At 41.6% G+C, this 19,475-nt stretch overlaps 2 protein-coding genes across 2 annotated transcripts in view; both read left to right on the top strand.

Annotated features, from left to right (window-relative positions):
* LOC141795225 (uncharacterized) overlaps positions 1-19,475 on the top strand; it is a 74,908-nt gene that overhangs the window by 49,802 nt on the left and 5,631 nt on the right. The gene's annotated exons all lie outside the window — the stretch shown is intronic.
* Positions 211-17,793, top strand: LOC141795162 (uncharacterized). Its single transcript, XM_074675951.1, has 10 exons — positions 211-275; positions 443-880; positions 1,020-2,619; positions 2,813-3,079; positions 3,384-3,821; positions 16,055-16,318; positions 16,425-16,679; positions 16,779-17,024; positions 17,155-17,412; positions 17,487-17,793. The coding sequence occupies exons 2-10, from the start codon at positions 490-492 to the stop codon at positions 17,791-17,793; spliced, it is 4,026 nt and encodes a 1,341-aa protein (XP_074532052.1). The 5' UTR covers positions 211-275; positions 443-489.

The raw sequence follows: 19,475 nt of genomic DNA, 5'->3' as shown, positions 1-19,475 counted from the left end.
TATAACCTGCGGGGGGGGGGGGGTCACTCTAGTCTGCACTCAAACTCGAGAGCCCTATATATTTTCACACACACACACACACACACACACACACACACAAACACACACACACACACACACACACACACACTGTAGTGAAATAGTAATCTTGAAGGGGGTCGAATATTTTGTTGTCAGGTTTTTAAGGGAACTTAAAAATTGTGGATGCTACGCTGAGATAGACATGGAAATATGAGACGTGCCCATCAAGGTTCAGGTCCAGGACTGGTTCTCAGGTACTGATCTTGGATCTTGGATCAAATTCCTGATGTTTGGACACCCCTGCCAAAGAGTCAGTTGGTCCAGCAGATGTGGGGTAGTTGTCACGATGGTGACTGGATCAGAGGTAAATGAATTCTTCCAGAGTATGGACATGATATTAACTGGCTCTTTTGTTCTCCAGATCACTGAAGGCCGGTCTGTGTGCAGAGCAGACAGAGGCAGGGAAACATGGCGTGTACATCACAGTCTGCCCTGGAATATGTCACGTCTGCCAGACTCCACCTTGTGACACACTTAAGGGACCTCTCAGTGATTGTTGAGAATCTGCATCAGGAAGAAGTGTTTCATGGGGAAGAGGTCAGTACGATACAGGCAGAAAGAAATGAGTTTGAAAAAGCAAGAAAAATACTAGACTCAGTCACAAAGAAAGGGGAAGAAGCCTGCTACAAGTTCCTCAGGGTTATTGACAGGACATGGAAGAGGACTTCAGGAAGGGGATCTGCTCATTCTGAGACAAGGACTGAAGCTTCCTCTGAGACTGAAAAGTTTAACCTGTCCTACTGGATCAGCTGCTATCCTTTCAGAGAAGATGCTGGAAACTATGAGGGCCTCTCAGCAGGTAATTTGAAGCAGCATTTGGTTGATATTGATCAGTGTATTTACTTTATGTGATGCACCTTCATGTGTCTGTGTACAAATCAAGTGTAGGCTCACTTCATTTGTCGTTGATTCTCTCACTGCTTAAATATTTCTTTCAGGTCCGAGATCATGCCAAAAGTACCAGGAAAGGCTGAAAACACGAGCACGAAAAAAGTCTTCTGAATTTTGGATGAGGAACAAAAAACTGCTTGATGAAAGCTACAGCCCTGATCTGTGCTACAGTCCACTGGTATTAGTCACACAAGGACGTGAATCTGCATCAAAAATAAAGAAACTTAAGAGCAAAAAAAGCAAGATGAGTCGCCCTAAAAAGCTCAAGACGTACATCCCTGTGGACAAACCCAACACATCTCCCCATGAGCTGCTGAAAACAAACCAAAACATACTCCTGGTTGGTAAACCTGGAATTGGAAAGACAGCACTATGTCATGAAATGTTCAAACTCTGGGCAGAAAAAGAGAACAAGGAGCTGGATTACATGTTTTACTTTGACATGAGACAAACATCTGACTTCACAGAGAGGATGAGCCTGGAGGAACTCCTTTTCCGTGTGTGCACTGAGCCCGATGAGGGTAAAGAGGAGGTCTTAGCGGACATAAAAAAGTTCTCTGATAACGTCACAATGGTTTTTGATGGAATCACAGATCTCTCCTCTTCACTGGTGAAAAGCGTGGTGGAGAGGGACCTGCTCCCCAACGCCAAAGTCATCATAACCTGCAGACCAGACGATGAAGACGACTTCTTTTCTGGAGACTTCCTCAGAGTGGAGGTGGAAGGCTTCAGTGAGCAGACCATCAGGAACTACTTCTCAGTAATTCTTGGCGAGGACCACAAGAAGGTTTTGTGTCACTTGGAGTTGTTCACTCTTTGCCACGTCCCGGTGTACGCTCTGATGGTGGCTGCCTGTTTTCTATCCAAGACACCAGAGGACTCGCCACAGCCGTGCAGCATGACAGAAATATACATCAATATCGTCCGCTTTTGCCTTCTGAGGAGCGGCAACAAAACCACCAGGTTCCTCAATTCCTTCATCCAGGAGAAGAAAGACAAAATCCTTTCTTTGGCTGAGCTTGCTTTTCATGCAACCAAGAGAAAAAGTGTGAACTTAACAGACCTTCCCTGTGAAGACAGCTGTGTGCTCTGCTTCCTGAAACCACTTGTTGTCAAAGTGGCTCCCACTGAAACAAGAACAACATATGCGTTTCTCCACTACACAGTGCAGGAGTTTTTTGCAGCTCTGTGGCTCCTGAAGAATCCAGATCAGATCAATGGTGTTTTTCAGCAATGCCTCACAGAGGAGGGGAAACACATGAAACACCTGATCCCTTTCATGTGTCGACTGTTGACTGAGAAGAGCCCCAGTTTGTTGGAGCACCTGGTTCCAGCTCAGGAGCTGAAAAGTACATCTAGCTGGATCTTCCAGGAGATGATAAGCACATTTTGTCCTGATGTGGACCTGCTGTTCTTTTGCCAGTGCTTGTATGAGTCACAGTGTCCTGCTGCATGTGTGGACTTCCTGGAAACACTTGACTACCATCTTGATCTCAGTGCTGAGAGTCTTGATTCCTATCTTTGCTGTGCTGTGGCCAATGTGGTCACAATGTCGAAGGAGAGGAAGGTTCGGCTGAACCTGGAGGACGTGTCTGTGTCAGAACAAGGAATCACAAGACTGATTGGATGTCTTGATAATGTCTTATGGTACGTCTTAAAGGTGTCACAGTGCTGCTCAAATTACAATGTACAGGGATAAAATGAGCCCATGATCATAACCAGGATCAGTTTTTGTTAGAACTGGATAAAAAATATTATCCTCTGCAGTTAAACAGCCTTGTTTCTCTTCTCTGCTCCTTTATAATTTGTAAATGGGCTCTGTTTCTCCTTTGAATTACAGGTGTGACCCTCTGCCACAACAGGTGTGGAGGATTGTCTTTCTCAGTGAAGGACAGTTCAATGACGCCAGCCTGCTCAGCTGTGATGGGAACCAGTTGAACCTCCCTCTTCAGGGTAGAAGAGAGCTGTTTGAAAGGGCAGCGAACATCTTACAGAAGAATCCAACAGAGGTGAACGTTTGCCTTCACTGGGACAGCAGAGCAACTACTGTCTGCCCGAGTCTGAGCGAGTCCCTCCTCAAAGCTCTGCCCTGCATCAGGTCACTCAGGTGAGCAGCTTCTGGTTGATCTAACATGCAAACTACAGAGAGGGGAGAGGTCTTAATAAGCCCCCTCTAATCCAAACAAAGGTGTGAGTCAATAAATAACCCAACTCACTGAGCAGAGAGAAAACACAGCCTCTTTCCAAATGATTACCTGGAAATCATTTCTCTTTAGATTTGATTGATTATCTGAAGCTGAACCAAATCTATTTTTATTTCAGAAGACAATTATTCAAGGAGGCATGTGTAATCTGAAAAGTTAAACAGCTCATGTAATGCATTCATTGATATATTTTTTTTACTCTTTCAGCTTCAGGATAAACGATACAGGTCCAGAACTGCAGGACAAGAAGGAAAGGGTCAGGAAACTGAAGGAGACAAGAAAGAAGCTGTTCCTGGATTTATGTCTGAAAGCAGCACTCCACAAAGAACAGAGCATTCAAGATGTACTGCAAAGGTTAAGGTCATTGTTTTCAGATTACAACGAGCAGGAGTTCATCCTCGATTTATATCAACACATGGAGAGTGAAGGCTGTCTAAGTGTTATTCCAAGACTCAGACTCAAAACTCTTTTCAAGTCAACTCCTGCAGTCTGGTTCATCAACGTCTCAGAGAGAAAGACCTCCATCCTCCTGGAAGTGCTGAAACTCCAACCAGAGAAGAAACATGTGGAGCTGTGGGGCTGGTCATATGAAGAGAGTGAAGTGAGGACTTTCCTGCAGTGTCTGCCTTATATCTCACAGCTCAGGTAAATGAACAGTTCTTCACACATCAGTGCTCACCTGTTGAGGTGTGCTCCTCCATCTCAGTCCTCCTGCTGCTTCATGAGCTGTATCCCAGTTTATCAAACTATCTGTGGATGCTGAGGAGAGGACAGAGCTCTGAGGATGGACTCAAGTCAGAAAACCTGTTCTGAAGATCTTCATTTGGTGTCAGGGATCAGTCCTCTACATTTAATGGACTTGGTTCAGAGTCATTTGAGTTTGAGATTGAGGAGAGAAACTGATCTCTGCTCACAAACAGCTATTTGTTAGCTTTTAGTAGAAACACTCCATCAGTAAAACATGTCTCCTTTCCTGCTGTTAACATCACATCCTGACAAACTTTTCATCTTCTGTTTCAGTTTCTCTGACTGGTCTGAAAATGACGTCAAGTTTTGTGGGAGACTGTTCTGTGCAGCAGCAGAAAGAGATCAGCAGACAGGAGAGAAAACACTGGATCTGTTAGCATCACTGTGCACACATCCGTGGTTTTCTTTTTCATACACTGAAGGAGCCTACCAGTGTGGTTTTCTTCTGAATCTGTTCTCCTACATTAAGGTCTTTGAGACTGAAACAGGCCTTAGTGTTCTTCCATCTCTACAGTCAGTTTTAAAGTCAACTCCTGCAGCCTGGACCATCAACCTCTTAGAGAGAAAGACCTCCATCCTCCTGGAAGTGCTGAAACTCCAACCAAAGAAGAAACCTGTGAAGCTGTGGGGCTGGTCATATGAAGAGAGTGAAGTGAGAACTTTCCTGCAGTGTCTGCCTTATATCTCACAGCTCAGGTAAATGAACAGTTCTTCACACATCAGTGCTCACCTGTTGAGGTGTGCTCCTCCATCTCAGTCAGCTCACTGTGACATTCAAGGTGAAGGTTAACCTCAAAACTTCTTGAGAAAATATATCTGTATCAGAAAGATGGTGAATGGTGCTCATTTTAAAATCCCAGGAGGGGGTCTGCAGCTTGTTTTTAAACCATGAAGATCAACAGATCAAATATAAAAGACACAAACTTTCTAAACATAAAGAAGATTTTAATCTGTAGTGATAAATGAGGATGCAGATCTCAGTGTGTGCAGTATTTCAAAGCTGTGATCCTCAGCAGTGACAGGCTGTAAACTGTTCATTTAGTCATGTTGTTATTTTTGAACCCTATTGAAACCCTCCTGGTACTTTTATATAAACTAGCTTACAGATCCCATTTCAAAACATTTCATCATCATTGCAAAAGATGTTTGTATGTTTTATATATATCCCTGTTATCTAGATTTTAATGTGTTGTTTGTTTTGTTTGAAGCCACTGACATGCTGCATTGGTTTAATGCAATATTTTAATCTATTTATTCAGTTTATTCCTCATTGTTTATTTATTTCTTATCACTGACATCAAGCCTCTGTTGTTCTACAGCAAAAAGATTGATAAAATGTTCCCTTGTCCAATTCTAATTAATACAACTAAAAATTATGTTATCAGAATGGAACAGAGCACACTTCAAGAAACTCAACCAAACAGCAGCTTAACTCTTTATTGGTCTTTGATTTTTACTGAATGTTGAGAGGTCAAACATGAAGTCTGGTATCTGTAGGCTCAGATCTGATTGATCGATCAGTTACTGTGTGAAGTTTTCTTTGGCTCCTCCTGCTGCTTCATGAGCTGTATCCCAGTTTATCAAACTATCTGTGGATGCAGAGGAGAGGACAGAGCTCTGAGGATGGACTTTAGTCAGAAAACCTGTTCTGAAGATCTTCATTTGGTGTCAGGGATCAGTCCTCTACATTTAATGGACTTGGTTCAGAGTCATTTGAGTTTGAGATTGAGGAGAGAAACTGATCTCTGCTCACAAACAGCTATTTGTTAGCTTTTAGTGGAAAGACTCCATCAGTAAAACATGTCTCCTTTCCTGCTGTTAACATCACATCCTGACAAACTTTTCATCTTCTGTTTCAGTTTCTCTGACCGGTCTGAAAATGGAGCCAAGTTGTGTGGGAGACTGTTCTGTGCAGCAGCTGAGAGAGATCAGCAGACAGGAGGGAACACACTGGAGCTGTTAGCATCACTGTGCACACATCCAGGGTTCCCTTCACCAAACACTCAAGCAGTCTACCAGTGTGGTTTTCTTCTGAATCTGTACTCCTACATTAAGGTCTATGAGACTGAAACAGGCCTTAGTGTTCTTCCATCTCTACAGTCAGTTTTAAAGTCAACTCCTGCAGTCTGGATCATCAACCTCTCAGAGAGAAAGACCTCCATCCTCCTGGAAGTGCTGAAACTCCAACCAGAGAAGAAACATGTGAAGCTGTGGGGCTGTTCATATGAAGAGAGTGAAGTGAGGACTTTCCTGCAGTGTCTGCCTTATATCTCACAGCTCAGGTAAATGAACAGTTCTTCACACATCAGTGCTCACCTGTTGAGGTGTGCTGCTCCATCTCAGTCAGCTCACTGTGACATTCAAGGTGAAGGTTAACCTCAAAACTTCTTGAGAAAATATATCTCTATCAGAAAGATGGTGAATGGTGCTCATTTTAAAATCCCAGGAGGGGGTCTGCAGCTTGTTTTTAAACCATGAAGATTTACAGATCAAATATAAAAAACACAAACTTTCTAAACATAAAGAAGATTTTAATCTGTAGTGATAAATGAGGAAGCAGATCTCAGTGTGTGCAGTATTTCAAAGCTGTGATCCTCAGCAGTGACAGGCTGTAAACTGTTCATTTAGTCATGTTGTTATTTTTGAACCCTATTGAAACCCTCCTGGTACTTTTATTTAAACTAGCTTACAGATACCATTTCAAAACATTTCTTCATCAATGCAGAAGATGATTGTATATTTTATATTTATCCCTGTTATCTAGATTTTAATGTGTTGTTTGTTTTGTTTGAAGCCACTGACATGCTGCATTTGTTTAATGCTAATATTTTAATCTATTTATTCAGTTTATTCCTCATTGTTTACTTATTTCTTATCACTGACATCAAGCCTCTGTTGTTCTACAGCAAAAAGATTGATAAAATGTTCCCTTGTCCAATTCTAATTAATACAACTCCAAATTATGTTATCAGAATGGAACAGAGCACACTTCAAGAAACTCAACCAAACAGCAGCTTAACTCTTTATTGGTCTTTGATTTTTACTGAATGTTGACAGGTCAAACATGAAGTCTGGTATCTGTAGGCTCAGATCTGATTGATCAATCAGTTACTGTGTGAAGTTTTCTTTGGCTCCTCCTGCTGCTTCATGATCTGTATCCCAGTTTATCAAACTATCTGTGGATGCAGAGGAGAGGACAGAGCTCTGAGGATGGACTCAAGTCAGAAAACCTGTTCCGAAGATCTTCATTTGGTGTCAGGGATCAGTCCTCTACATTTAATGGACTTGGTTCAGAGTCATTTGAGTTTGAGATTGAGGAGAGGAACTGATCTCTGCTCACAAACAGCTATTTGTTAGCTTTTAGTGGAAACACTCCATCAGTAAAACATGTCTCCTTTCCTGCTGTTAACATCACATCCTGACAAACTTTTCATCTTCTATTTCAGTTTCTCTGACTGGTCTGAAAATGGAGCCAAGTTTTGTGGGAGACTGTTCTGTGCAGCAGCAGAGAGAGATCAGCAGACAGGAGGGAACACACTGGATCTGTTAGCATCACTGTGCACACATCAAGAGTTCCCTTTACCAAAAACTAAAGCAGTCTACCAGTGTGGTTTTCTTCTGGATCTGTTCTCCTACATGAAGGTCTATGAGACTGAAACAGGCCTAAGTGTTCTTCCATCTCTACAGTCAGTTTTAAAGTCAACTCCTGCAGCCTGGACCATCAACCTCTCAGAGAGAAAGACCTCCATCCTCCTGGAAGTGCTGAAACTCCAACCAGAGAAGAAACATGTGAAGCTGTGGGACTGTTCATATGAAGAGAGTGAAGTGAGGACTTTCCTGCAGTGTCTGCCTTATATCTCACAGCTCAGGTAAATGAAAAGTTCTTCACACATCAGTGCTCGATCGTTGAGGTGTGCTCCTCCATCTCAGTCAGCTCAATGTGACATTCAGGTTGAAGGTTTAGGAGATAAAAAATCAAGAGTGCTGGATGACAGTTGGTTAATCTCAGTTCAAGTTGATCAGGACATTGTATGAAAGTCAATTGTCAGTTTTTTCTCATTTCATTTAAAAAACATCTCCTTAATGTTCAGAGGTCACTGACAGGATAAATCAGCTAAGAAGTACTGATTGATCAATCAGTTACTGTGTGAAGTTTTCTTTGGCTCCTCCTGCTGCTTCATGAGCTGTATCCCAGTTTATCAAACTATCTGTGGATGCAGAGGAGAGGACAGAGCTCTGAGGATGGACTCAAGTCAGAAAACCTGTTCTGAAGATCTTCATTTGGTGTCAGGGATCAGTCCTCTACATTTAATGGACTTGGTTCAGAGTCATTTGAGTTTGAGATTGATAAGAGGAACTGATCTCTGTTCACAAACAGCTATTTGTTAGCTTTTAGTAGAAACACTCCATCAGTAAAACATGTCTCCTTTCCTGCTGTTAACATCACATCCTGACAAACTTTTCATCTTCTATTTCAGTTTCTCTGACTGGTCTGAAAATGGAGCCAAGTTTTGTGGGAGACTGTTCTGTGCAGCAGCAGAGAGAGATCAGCAGACAGGAGGGAACACACTGGATCTGTTAGCATCACTGTGCACACATCAAGAGTTCCCTTTACCAAAAACTAAAGCAGTCTACCAGTGTGGTTTTCTTCTGGATCTGTTCTCCTACATGAAGGTCTATGAGACTGAAACAGGCCTAAGTGTTCTTCCATCTCTACAGTCAGTTTTAAAGTCAACTCCTGCAGCCTGGACCATCAACCTCTCAGAGAGAAAGACCTCCATCCTCCTGGAAGTGCTGAAACTCCAACCAGAGAAGAAACATGTGAAGCTGTGGGACTGTTCATATGAAGAGAGTGAAGTGAGGACTTTCCTGCAGTGTCTGCCTTATATCTCACAGCTCAGGTAAATGAACAGTTCTTCACACATCAGTGCCAACCTGTTGAGGTGTGCTGCTCCATCTCAGAGTCTCACTGTGACATTCAAGGTGAAGGTTACCTTTAAAACTTCATGAGAAAATATATCTCTATCAGAAAGATGGTGAATGGTGCTCATTTTAAAATCCCAGGAGGGGGTCTGCAGCTTGTTTTTAAACCATGAAGATCAACAGATCAAATATAAAATACACAAACTTTCTAAACATAAAGAAGATTTTAATCTGTAGTGATAAATGAGGATGCAGATCTCAGTGTGTGCAGTATTTCAAAGCTGTGATCCTCAGCAGTGACAGGCTGTAAACTGTTCATTTAGTCATGTTGTTATTTTTGAACCCTATTGAAACCCTCCTGGTACTTTTATTTAAACTAGCTTACAGATACCATTTCAAAACATTTCTTCATCAATGCAGAAGATGATTGTATATTTTATATTTATCCCTGTTATCTAGATTTTAATGTGTTGTTTGTTTTGTTTGAAGCCACTGACATGCTGCATTTGTTTAATGCTAATATTTTAATCTATTTATTCAGTTTATTCCTCATTGTTTACTTATTTCTTATCACTGACATCAAGCTGCTGATGTTTTACAGCCAAGATATCACAAGAGGATTGATAAAATGTTCCTGTGTCTAATTCTGATTAATACAACTCCAAATTATGTTGTCAGAATGGAACAGAGCACACTTCAAGAAACTCAACCAAACAGCAGCTTAACTCTTTATTGGTCTTTGATTTTTACTGAATGTTGAGAGGTTAAACATGAAGTCTGGTATCTGTAGGCTCAGATCTGATTGATTGATCAGTTACTGTGTGAAGTTTTCTTTGGCTCCTCCTGCTGCTTCATGAGCTGTATCCCAGTTTATCAAACTATCTGTGGATGCAGAGGAGAGGACAGAGCTCTGAGGATGGACTCAAGTCAGAAAACCTGTTCTGAAGATCTTCATTTGGTGTCAGGGATCAGTCCTCTACATTTAATGGACTTGGTTCAGAGTCATTTGAGTTTGAGATTGAGGAGAGAAACTGTTCTCTGCACACAAACAGCTATTTGTTAGCTTTTAGTGCAAACACTCCATCAGTAAAACATGTCTCCTTTCCTGCTGTTAACATCACACCCTGACAAACTTTTCATCTTCAGTTTCAGTTTCTTTGACTGGTCTGAAAATGACGTCCAGTTTTGTGGGAGACTGTTCTGTGCAGCAGCAGAGAGAGATCAGCAGACAGGAGAGAACACACTGGAGCTGTTAGCATCACTGTGCACACATCCAGGGTTTCCTTTTCTAAACACTAAAGCAGTCTACCAGTGTGGTTTTCTTCTGGATCTGTTCTCCTACATTAAGGTCTATGAGACTGAAACAGGCCTTAGTGTTCTTCCACCTCTACAGTCAGTTTTAAAGTCAACTCCTGCAGCCTGGACCATCAACCTCTCAGAGAGAAAGACCTCCATCCTCCTGGAAGTGCTGAAACTCCAACCAGAGAAGAAACACGTGGAGCTGTGGGGCTGGTCATATGAAGAGAGTGAAGTGAGGACTTTCCTGCAGTGTCTGCCTTATATCTCACAGCTCAGGTAAATGAACAGTTCTTCACACATCAGTGCTCACCTGTTGAGGTGTGCTCCTCCATCTCAGAGTCTTACTGTGACATTCAGGTTGAAGATCAAGGAGAGTTAAAATCCAGAGGGCTGGATGAAAGTTTGTTAATGTCAGTTAAAGTTGATCATGACATTGTGGCAAAGTCTTAGTTACATGTTAGTTTTTCTCATTTCATTTAAAGAACATATCTTAATGTTCAGAGATCACTGACAGGTAAAAGCAGCTAAGAAGTACTGATTGATTGATCAGTTACTGTGTGAAGTTTTCTTTGGCTCCTCCTGCTGCTTCATGAGCTGTTTCCCAGTCTATTAAAATATCTGTGGATGCAGAGGAGAGGACAGAGCTCTGAGGATGGACTCAAGTCAGAAAACCTGTTCTGAAGATCTTCATTTGGTGTCAGGGATCAGTCCTCTACATTTGATGGACTTGGTTCAGAGTCATTTGAGTTTGAGATTGAGGAGAGAAACTGATCTCTGCTCACAAACAGCTATTTGTTAGCTTTTAGTAGAAACACTCCATCAGTAAAACATGTCTCCTTTCCTGCAGTTAAAATCACATCCTGACAAAGTTTTCATCTTCTGTTTCAGTTTCTCTGACTGGTCTGAAAATGACGTCAAGTTTTGTGGGAGACTGTTCTGTGCAGCAGCAGAGAGAGATCAGCAGACAGTAGGGAACACACTGGAGCTGTTAGCATCACTGTGCACATACCAAGAGTTCCCTTTAGGAAACACTGATGATGATGAAGAATATAAGGAAGTGCAGTGTGGTTTTCTTCTGGATCTGTTCTCCTACATTAAGGTCTATGAGACTGAAACAGGCCTTAGAGTTCTTCCATCTCTACAGTCAGTTTTAAAGTCAACTCCTGCAGTCTGGATCATCAACCTCTCAAAGAGAAAGACCTCCATCCTCCTGGAAGTGCTGAAACTCCAACCAGAGAAGAAACATGTGAAGCTGTGGGGCTGGTCATATGAAGAGAGTGAAGTGAGGACTTTCCTGCAGTGTCTGCCTTATATCTCAGAGCTCAGGTAAATGAACAGTTCTTCACACATCAGTGCTCACCTGTTTAGGTGTGCTCCTCCATCTCAGAGTCTTACTGTGACATTCAGGTTGAAGATCAAGGAGATTTATAATCCAGAGGGCTGGATGAAAGTTTGTTCATCTCAGTTAATGTTGATCATGACATTGTGTAAAAGTCTAAGTCACATGTGAGTTTTTCTCATTTCATTTTAAGAACATATCTTAATGTTCAGAGATCAGTGACAGGTTAAAGCAGCTAAAAAGTACAGCTCCTGTTCTCTGGTCTTTGAGTTCAATGAGGATTATTTTCAGAGACAGAACGACTCTTAGACAATAAATGAACTGAGGCTGAATGTGGGTCTGAAAAGATCATTTCTTAAAGAGAAAAGACGAGATAATTAGTGTTTGCTTAAAAAATTACACTCACTGAAAGAATCAACATTTGTTGATCATCAAACCACAGTTTTTCTCCAGGAGGGAGGGACTGGTTTGATGCAGCTTGGTCATAAAAACAAACCAGCACAATGACACCAAATCAGTTAGACAGAAGAGTTTAAACACTGATTAAGATCAACATCTACTACTGATTAATACATGAGATGATTCTAATGTCCTCAGAGTGTAATGAGTGACCTGCTCTAACACTGAACTTTAACATTATTATAATCATGAGGTTTCACTGACAGAGGTCAAACAGGAAGTCTGGTATCTGTAGGCTCAGATCTGATTGATTGATCGATCAGTTACTGTGTGAAGTTTTCTTTGGCTCCTCCTGCTGCTTCATGAGCTGTATCCCAGTTTATCAAACTATCTGTGGATGCAGAGGAGAGGACAGAGCTCTGAGGATGGACTCAAGTCAGAAAACCTGTTCTGAAGATCTTCATTTGGTGTCAGGGATCAGTCCTCTACATTTAATGGACTTGTTTCAGAGTCATTTGAGTTTGAGATTGAGGAGAGGAACTGTTCTCTGCTCACAAACAGCTATTTGTTAGCTTTAGTGCAAACACTCCATCAGTAAAACATGTCTCCTTTCCTGCTGTAAACATCACGCCCTGACAAACTTTTCATCTTCTGTTTCAGTTTCTTTCCCTGGTCTGAAAAAGGAGTCAAGTTGTGTGGGAGACTGTTCTGTGCAGCAGCAGAGAGAGATCAGCAGACAGGAGGGAACACACTGGATCTGTTAGCATCACTGTGCACATACCAAGAGTTCCCTTTAGAAATAACTGATGATGATGAAGAATATAAGGAAGTGCAGTGTGGTTTTCTTCTGGATCTGTTCTCCTACATTAAGGTCTATGAGACTGAAACAGGCCTAAGTGTTCTTCCATCTCTACAGTCAGTTTTAAAGTCAACTCCTGCAGCCTGGACCATCAACCTCTCAGAGAGAAAGACCTCCATCCTCCTGGAAGTGCTGAAACTCCAACCAGAGAAGAAACATGTGAAGCTGTGGGACTGTTCATATGAAGAGAGTGAAGTGAGGACTTTCCTGCAGTGTCTGCCTTATATCTCACAGCTCAGGTAAATGAAAAGTTCTTCACACATCAGTGCTCACCTGTTGAGGTGTGCTCCTCCATCTCAGAGTCTTACTGTGACATTCAGGTTGAAGATCAAGGAGATTTATAATCCAGAGGGCTGGATGAAAGATTGTTCATCTCAGTTAATGTTGATCATGACATTGTGTAAAAGTCTAAGTTACATGTGAGTTTTTCTCATTTCATTATAAGAACATGTCTTAATGTTCAGAGGTCAGTGACAGGTTAAAGCAGCTAAAAAGTACAGATCCTGTTCTCTGGTCTTTGAGTTCAATGAGGATTATTTTCAGAGACAGAACGACTCTTAGACAATAAATGAACTGAGGCTGAATGTGGGTCTGAAAAGATCATTTCTTAAAGAGGACAGACAAGATAATTAGTGTTTGTTTAAAAAATTACACTCACTGAAAAAATCAACATTTGTTGATCATCAAACCACAGTTTTTCTCCAGGAGGGAGGGACTGGTTTGATGCAGCTTGGTCATAAAAACAAACCAGCACAATGACACCAAATCAGTTAGACAGAAGAGTTTAAACACTGATTAAGATCAACATCTACTACTGATTAATACATGAGATGATTCTAATGTCCTCAGAGTGTAATGAGTGACCTGCTCTAACACTGGACTTTAACATTATTATAATCATGAGGTTACACTGACAGAGGTCATACATGAAGTCTGGTATCTGTAGGCTCAGATCTGATTGATTGATCAGTTACTGTGTGAAGTTTTCTTTGGCTCCTCCTGCTGCTTAATGAGCTGTATCACAGTTTATCAAACTATCTGTTGATGCAGAGGAGAGGACAGAGCTCTGAGGATGGACTCAAGTCTGAAGACCTGTTCTGAAGATCTTCATTTGGTGTCGGGGATCAGTCCTCTACATTTAATGGACTTGGTTCAGAGTCATTTGAGTTTGAGATTGAGGAGAGAAACTGATCTCTGCTCACAAACAGCTATTTGTTAGCTTTTAGTGGAAAGACTCATCAGTAAAACATGTCTCCTTTCCTGCTGTAAACATCACATCCTGACAAACTTTTCATCTTCTGTTTCAGTTTCTCTGACTGGACTGAAAATGGAGTCAAGTTTTGTGGGAGACTGTTCTGTGCAGCAGCAGAGAGAGATCAGCAGACAGGAGGGAACACACTGGAGCTGTTAGCAACACTGTGCACACATCCAGGGTTCCCTTTACCAAAAACTCAAGGAGTCTACCAGTGTGGTTTTCTTCTGGATCTGTTCTCCTACATTAAGGTCTATGAGACGGAAACAGGCCTTAGTGTTCTTCCATCTCTACAGTCAGTTTTAAAGTCAACTCCTGCAGTCTGGATCATCAACCTCTCAAAGAGAAAGACCTCCATCCTCCTGGAAGTGCTGAAACTCCAACCAGAGAAGAAACATGTGAAGCTGTGGTGCTGGTCATATGAAGAGAGTGAAGTGAGGACTTTCCTGCAGTGTCTGCCTTATATCTCACAGCTCAGGTAAATGAACAGTTCTTCACACATCAGTGCTCACCTGTTGAGGTGTGCTCCTCCATCTCAGTCAGCTCACTGTGACATTGGAGGTGAAGGTTAAGGAGAGTTATAATCCAAAGGGCTGAATGAAAGTTTGTTAATCTCAGTTAATGTTGATCAGGACATTGTGTAAAAGTCTAAGTTACATGTGAGTTTTTCTCATTTCATTTTAAAACATCTCTTTAATGTTCAGAGGTCAGTGACAGGTTAAAGCAGCTAAAAAGTACTGATCCTGTTCTCTGTTCTTTGAGTTCAATGAGGATTATTTTCAGAGACAGAACGACTCTTAGACAATAAATGAACTGAGGCTGAATGTGGGTCTGAAAAGATCATTTCTTAAAGAGGACAGACAAGATAATTAGTGTTTGCTTAAAAAATTACACTCACTGAAAGAATCAACATTTGTTGATCATCAAACCACAGTTTTTCTCCAGGAGGGAGGGACTGGTTTGATGCAGCTTGGTCATAAAAACAAACCAGTACAATGACACCAAATCAGTTAGACAGAAGAGTTTAAACACTGATTAAGATCAACATCTACTACTGATTAATACATGAGATGATTCTAATGTCCTCAGAGTGTAATGAGTGACCTGCTCTACCACTTGACGTTAACATTATTATAATCACGAGGTTTCACTGACAGAGGTCAAACATGAAGTCTGGTATCTGTAGGCTCAGATCTAATTGATTGATCAGTTACTGTGTGAAGTTTTCTTTGGCTCCTCCTGCTGCTTAATGAGCTGTATCTCAGTTTATCAAACTGTCATTTGAGTTTGAGATTGAGGAGAGAAACTGATCTCTGCTCACAAACAGCTATTTGTTAGCTTTCAGTGGAAAGACTCCATCAGTAAAACATGTCTCCTTTCCTGCTGTTAACATCACATCCTGACAAACTTTTCATCTTCTGTTTCAGTTTCTCTGACTGGACTGAAAATGGAGTCAAGTTTTGTGGGAGACTGTTCTGTGCAGCAGCAGAGAGAGATCAGCAGACAGGAGGGAACACACTGGAGCTGTTAGCATCACTGTGCACACATCAAGAGTTCCCTTTACCAAACACTCAAGGAGTCCACCAGTGTGGTTTTCTTCTGGATCTGTTCTCCTACCTTAAGGTCTATGAGACTGAAACAGGCCTTAGTGTTCTTCCATCTCTACAGTCAGTTTTCAAGTCAACTCCTGCAGTCTGGATCATCAACCTCTCAGAGAGAAAGACCTCCATCCTCCTGGAAGTGCTGAAACTCCAACCAGAGAAGAAACATGTGAAGCTGTTGAGCTGTTCATATGAAGAGAGTGAAGTGAGGACTTTCCTGCAGTGTCTGCCTTATATCTCACAGCTCAGGTAAATCAGATAAATTCTTCTTGTTTGCTGAAATGTGAGGATGGTTTCAGAATAAAATAAACAACTTATGAGGAAAGAGAGCAACTTTTGATGAATGATAATCTCATTCAGTAGCTTTTTGTGTCAATGTTTTTGTATTTTTTTGTTCTTTTCAGCTCTTGTCTCCTCTTGTACCTGAGCTGTGTTTACATTTCTTTTTTTCTGTTTTAGCTGTGGTCCAGAGTTTTTCCAGCGTGTGTGTTCATCCCTGTCAGTGAGATCCAGAGAGGAGGCTGAGCAGTTTGTTTCTCTGCTGCAGCTGCTCGGGTTCATCCTGACATTAACAGGAGAGTTACCCAGCAAAACGTGCAAGTCTGTTGGACGAGTTCTCGGTCTTTGTGGTTCTGAAGTGGATCTGATCCTCACACCCACAAAGATTTCTGTTCAAGGAGCTTCACTCCTATTCAGACACACAACAAGTCTACGCAGTCTGAGGTCGGTATCATACAATTCCTGTTTCTGTTTTTTTTCAAACACGTCTTCTCCAGCTTAATGTCTGTATTGTTCATGTCTCAATGCTTCCTGTGTGTGTGTGTCTCAGGCTTTCCAGTGACATGGCCTTGGTTCTGTGTGGATGGGTAAAAAGAGGGAGAGTGAACCTTCTGTCTGTCACAGAGGAGCTCTCTCTTTCCTCTCAGAAACACCCACCTTCAGAGAGAGTTGTGCTGAGGGTTGTCAGCAGTTTGGCATCCCTGCTGAGATCCTGGACAGTCAGACAGTTAGACCTGACCGAGTCCAGGACCCCTGCTCAGAGTCTGATCCCTCTCCTGCTTCACGATGGCCCTCTCACCATCAAGTAAAAGTTTTCCGAGCCTTCTAACCAATTTCTGGTGTTTAAGAAATGTTACGTTGTCAGTACCATGATACTTTGACTAAGACACATTTTCTTTAACAGACTGAGTGGGGAGGTTTCAGAGTCACTACTTGCCATCCTTTGTGAAATTCAAGACACAGACTTGACCAGGTCCTGTTTGAGTAAGGTTGGTGGAGACCTGACCCCCGTCTGTCTGAACTGGGAGCTTCTTCATCATCTTTTGGAGTCTTCACATCAGACTGTTACTGTGGACCTGAGGAAAAACAGCTTCCTACAGGAGAGCTTCACACGTCTGCTCCCCTTTCTGGACAGGGTTCTGTTTAAAAGGTTTGTTTGTGTTTTTGTGACCCATGAAGATGACATGGTCTGGATATGTGTACATGGTTTTATCAGCCTGAACTTCTGCAGTCTCTGTGAAATCCAGAGACTTGTGTAAATACTCTTATTTGACTTTCAGGCTGTCCCCCAGCTTTGTGCTGACTGCCATCAGAGAGGTCTATACGGCTCGTGCCAGTTCCTTTATTCCCAGTTTACTGAGGTCGTTTGATCATGAGATTAGCCTGACCTGCAGAGAGATGGACTCAGAGGACTGTGCTGCTCTGCTCTACACCCTCAGACACAGTGCTGGGGCAAAGCTGAACCTCATGTGGACCTCCATACCAACAGAGGAAATCAGCTCCATCCTCTTCACGCTGGACAAAGTTTCTCAGCTCAGGTCAGACATTAGTGCTGGTTTCCCACAGACAGGGCTGTATCAGCAGTGTGTTTTCAAAGCACTTTCTCTTCCAGTGTTGACAGGGATCTGCTGCTGAGGATCGTCCACTGCTGTGCTGCCTCTGCTGCCCCGCAGGAGAGAGCAGCCAGTCTGCTCAGGAGTCTGCAGCACAGGTTGGATCTGTCCTGCTCCTCTCATGTGGAGCTGTCAGCATGGGGTCAGACTCAGACCCTCTGTCTCAGTGTCTCTGACTGTAGGGCCATCTTCACCGTCCTGAGATACAGCAGCCAGGACACAGAGCTCCGACTGCAGGACTGTGAGGTGGGGGACAGTGGACTGGACCTGCTGTTTCCTGTCCTAGACAGAGTTCAGCTCAGGTAGGAGGACTACAAAACGACCAAGATCCTGGCTCTAGTTTTATTCATGATTTTATTTCATTTTTTAAATTCTTTATTTAGAGGATGGTTGTGAGCATAAACTATTAGCCATGCAGTTACAGAGGGTATGAAGGGTCCACAGTGAAAGTCCGCTGCAAACATGGAAATATCTTCAAACCCTTTTCCTCTTTAACATCCTTAATATTTATTTTTTTAGCAATAAACTCCTTATTACTCTGTAGCTATATACAGTCTGTAAGAAGGATGTGCAGTTACCCTGATCTTCTTTCATACGTAGGGTAATTCTTCAACATGATTTCAAAGCAGAGGGCCAAAGAGAACAAAAACAAAATACAGGAAAAAAAAAAGACAAACACCCCTCAAAAACAACAACAAAAACAACCCCAACATCTTATGAATGATTAACATATAAGACATCAGTAAACATATATGTTTGCATGAGAATAACATCAACTGTTAATTTACCAATTCACAGAAGTTTGGTCATGACTGACGTACAGTACAGGCCAAAAGTTTGGACACACCTTCTCATTCAATGTGTTTTCTTTATTCTTATGACTATTTATATCGTAGATTCTCACTGAAGGCATCAAACTATGAATGAACACATGTGGAGTTATGTACTTAACAAAAAAAGGTGAAATAACTAGTGCTGTTAGGCGATTAAAAAAATTAATCTAATTAATTGTAGGATTTGTAATTAATTAATCTAATTAATCGCATTTTAATCTCATATCTGCTTAAGGTCCCAAAATAAAGAATTTGAATTCCAGGACATTATAATTACATCAAGAGACATTAAAAACATTTAAAAATAAGGTGGGAATATATACAACACATTTTAGGTACCCTGAGGCATAAGGAACAAATGAAAAAAGTTTTATGGTTTTATCTTTACAAAATCTACACAGTCCTGCACCTAAGATAAGCTGATTTTTAGGATGGTTTTTGCTTCTGTCACATTTTTACTTGATGTGGACTCAATTTTCACTGCAATATGAACTTCTATACTTCTATGAGGTCAGGAGAACCAGGGCTAAAGGCTAAAAACTGTAAGGAACTATGTACAAAACACTTAATTCAAGTCTTGGATCAAAGAAAAAATAAGTATTTTCAGTTTTATACGCTCTGAACACACAAACTGTTGCTTATTGGTGCAGAGCAGCCCCAAGCTGAAACATGACACCAGGAAGATAAAAGGCAATTTTCAAAGAATTCTTTAGATTTAAATACAGAACAAATATCGATTATTCAGGGCTTGTTTGATGCAGTAAAGAGTGTAGAATTATCTGTTTTTTACAGAATTGAGCTAGAGCAATGGTTGATTTTCTGCAGATTTTCAAAAAGGACGTGTGAATAAACGAGATGTGGACGGCAGTCCCCCAAAAATCACTCTTGCTTCCCCCTGGTTTAAAGCATGTTGCTGACATCAAGTGTGATATACTCAGGGACTGTCGGAAATTTGAAAATCTGACAAGACCACCACTTTTTCAAAGTAGGACAAACGGTTTGTAAATGCCAGACATTCGAAAATAAGTGCGTCCTTGAACGCCCCGCGGGTTTGGGGTCCAGATTAATCTGCATTAATTTTTATAACGCGTTAATTTGCGGTGTAATTAATTAATCTAATTAACACGTTAAAATGGCAGCCCTAGAAATAACTGA

This window comes from Halichoeres trimaculatus, unplaced genomic scaffold, assembly GCF_033239565.1.
Source record: "Halichoeres trimaculatus isolate MK-OKI-2021-1 unplaced genomic scaffold, fHalTri1.1 fHalTri1_scaffold_8, whole genome shotgun sequence".
Taxonomy (NCBI): domain Eukaryota; kingdom Metazoa; phylum Chordata; class Actinopteri; order Labriformes; family Labridae; genus Halichoeres; species Halichoeres trimaculatus.
Note: the sequence above shows the minus strand (reverse complement) of the source record. Positions and strands in the feature narration are given on the sequence as shown.

Excerpts from the sequence above, each read along its gene's own strand:
- LOC141795162 (XM_074675951.1), top strand. The coding sequence starts at position 490 with ATGGCGTGTACATCACAGTCTGCCCTGGAATATGTCACGTCTGCCAGA. Across the intron at positions 881-1,019 it reads CTATGAGGGCCTCTCAGCAG|GTCCGAGATCATGCCAAAAG; the intron begins GTAATTTGAAGC and ends TATTTCTTTCAG. Across the intron at positions 17,413-17,486 it reads GACAAAGTTTCTCAGCTCAG|TGTTGACAGGGATCTGCTGC; the intron begins GTCAGACATTAG and ends TTTCTCTTCCAG.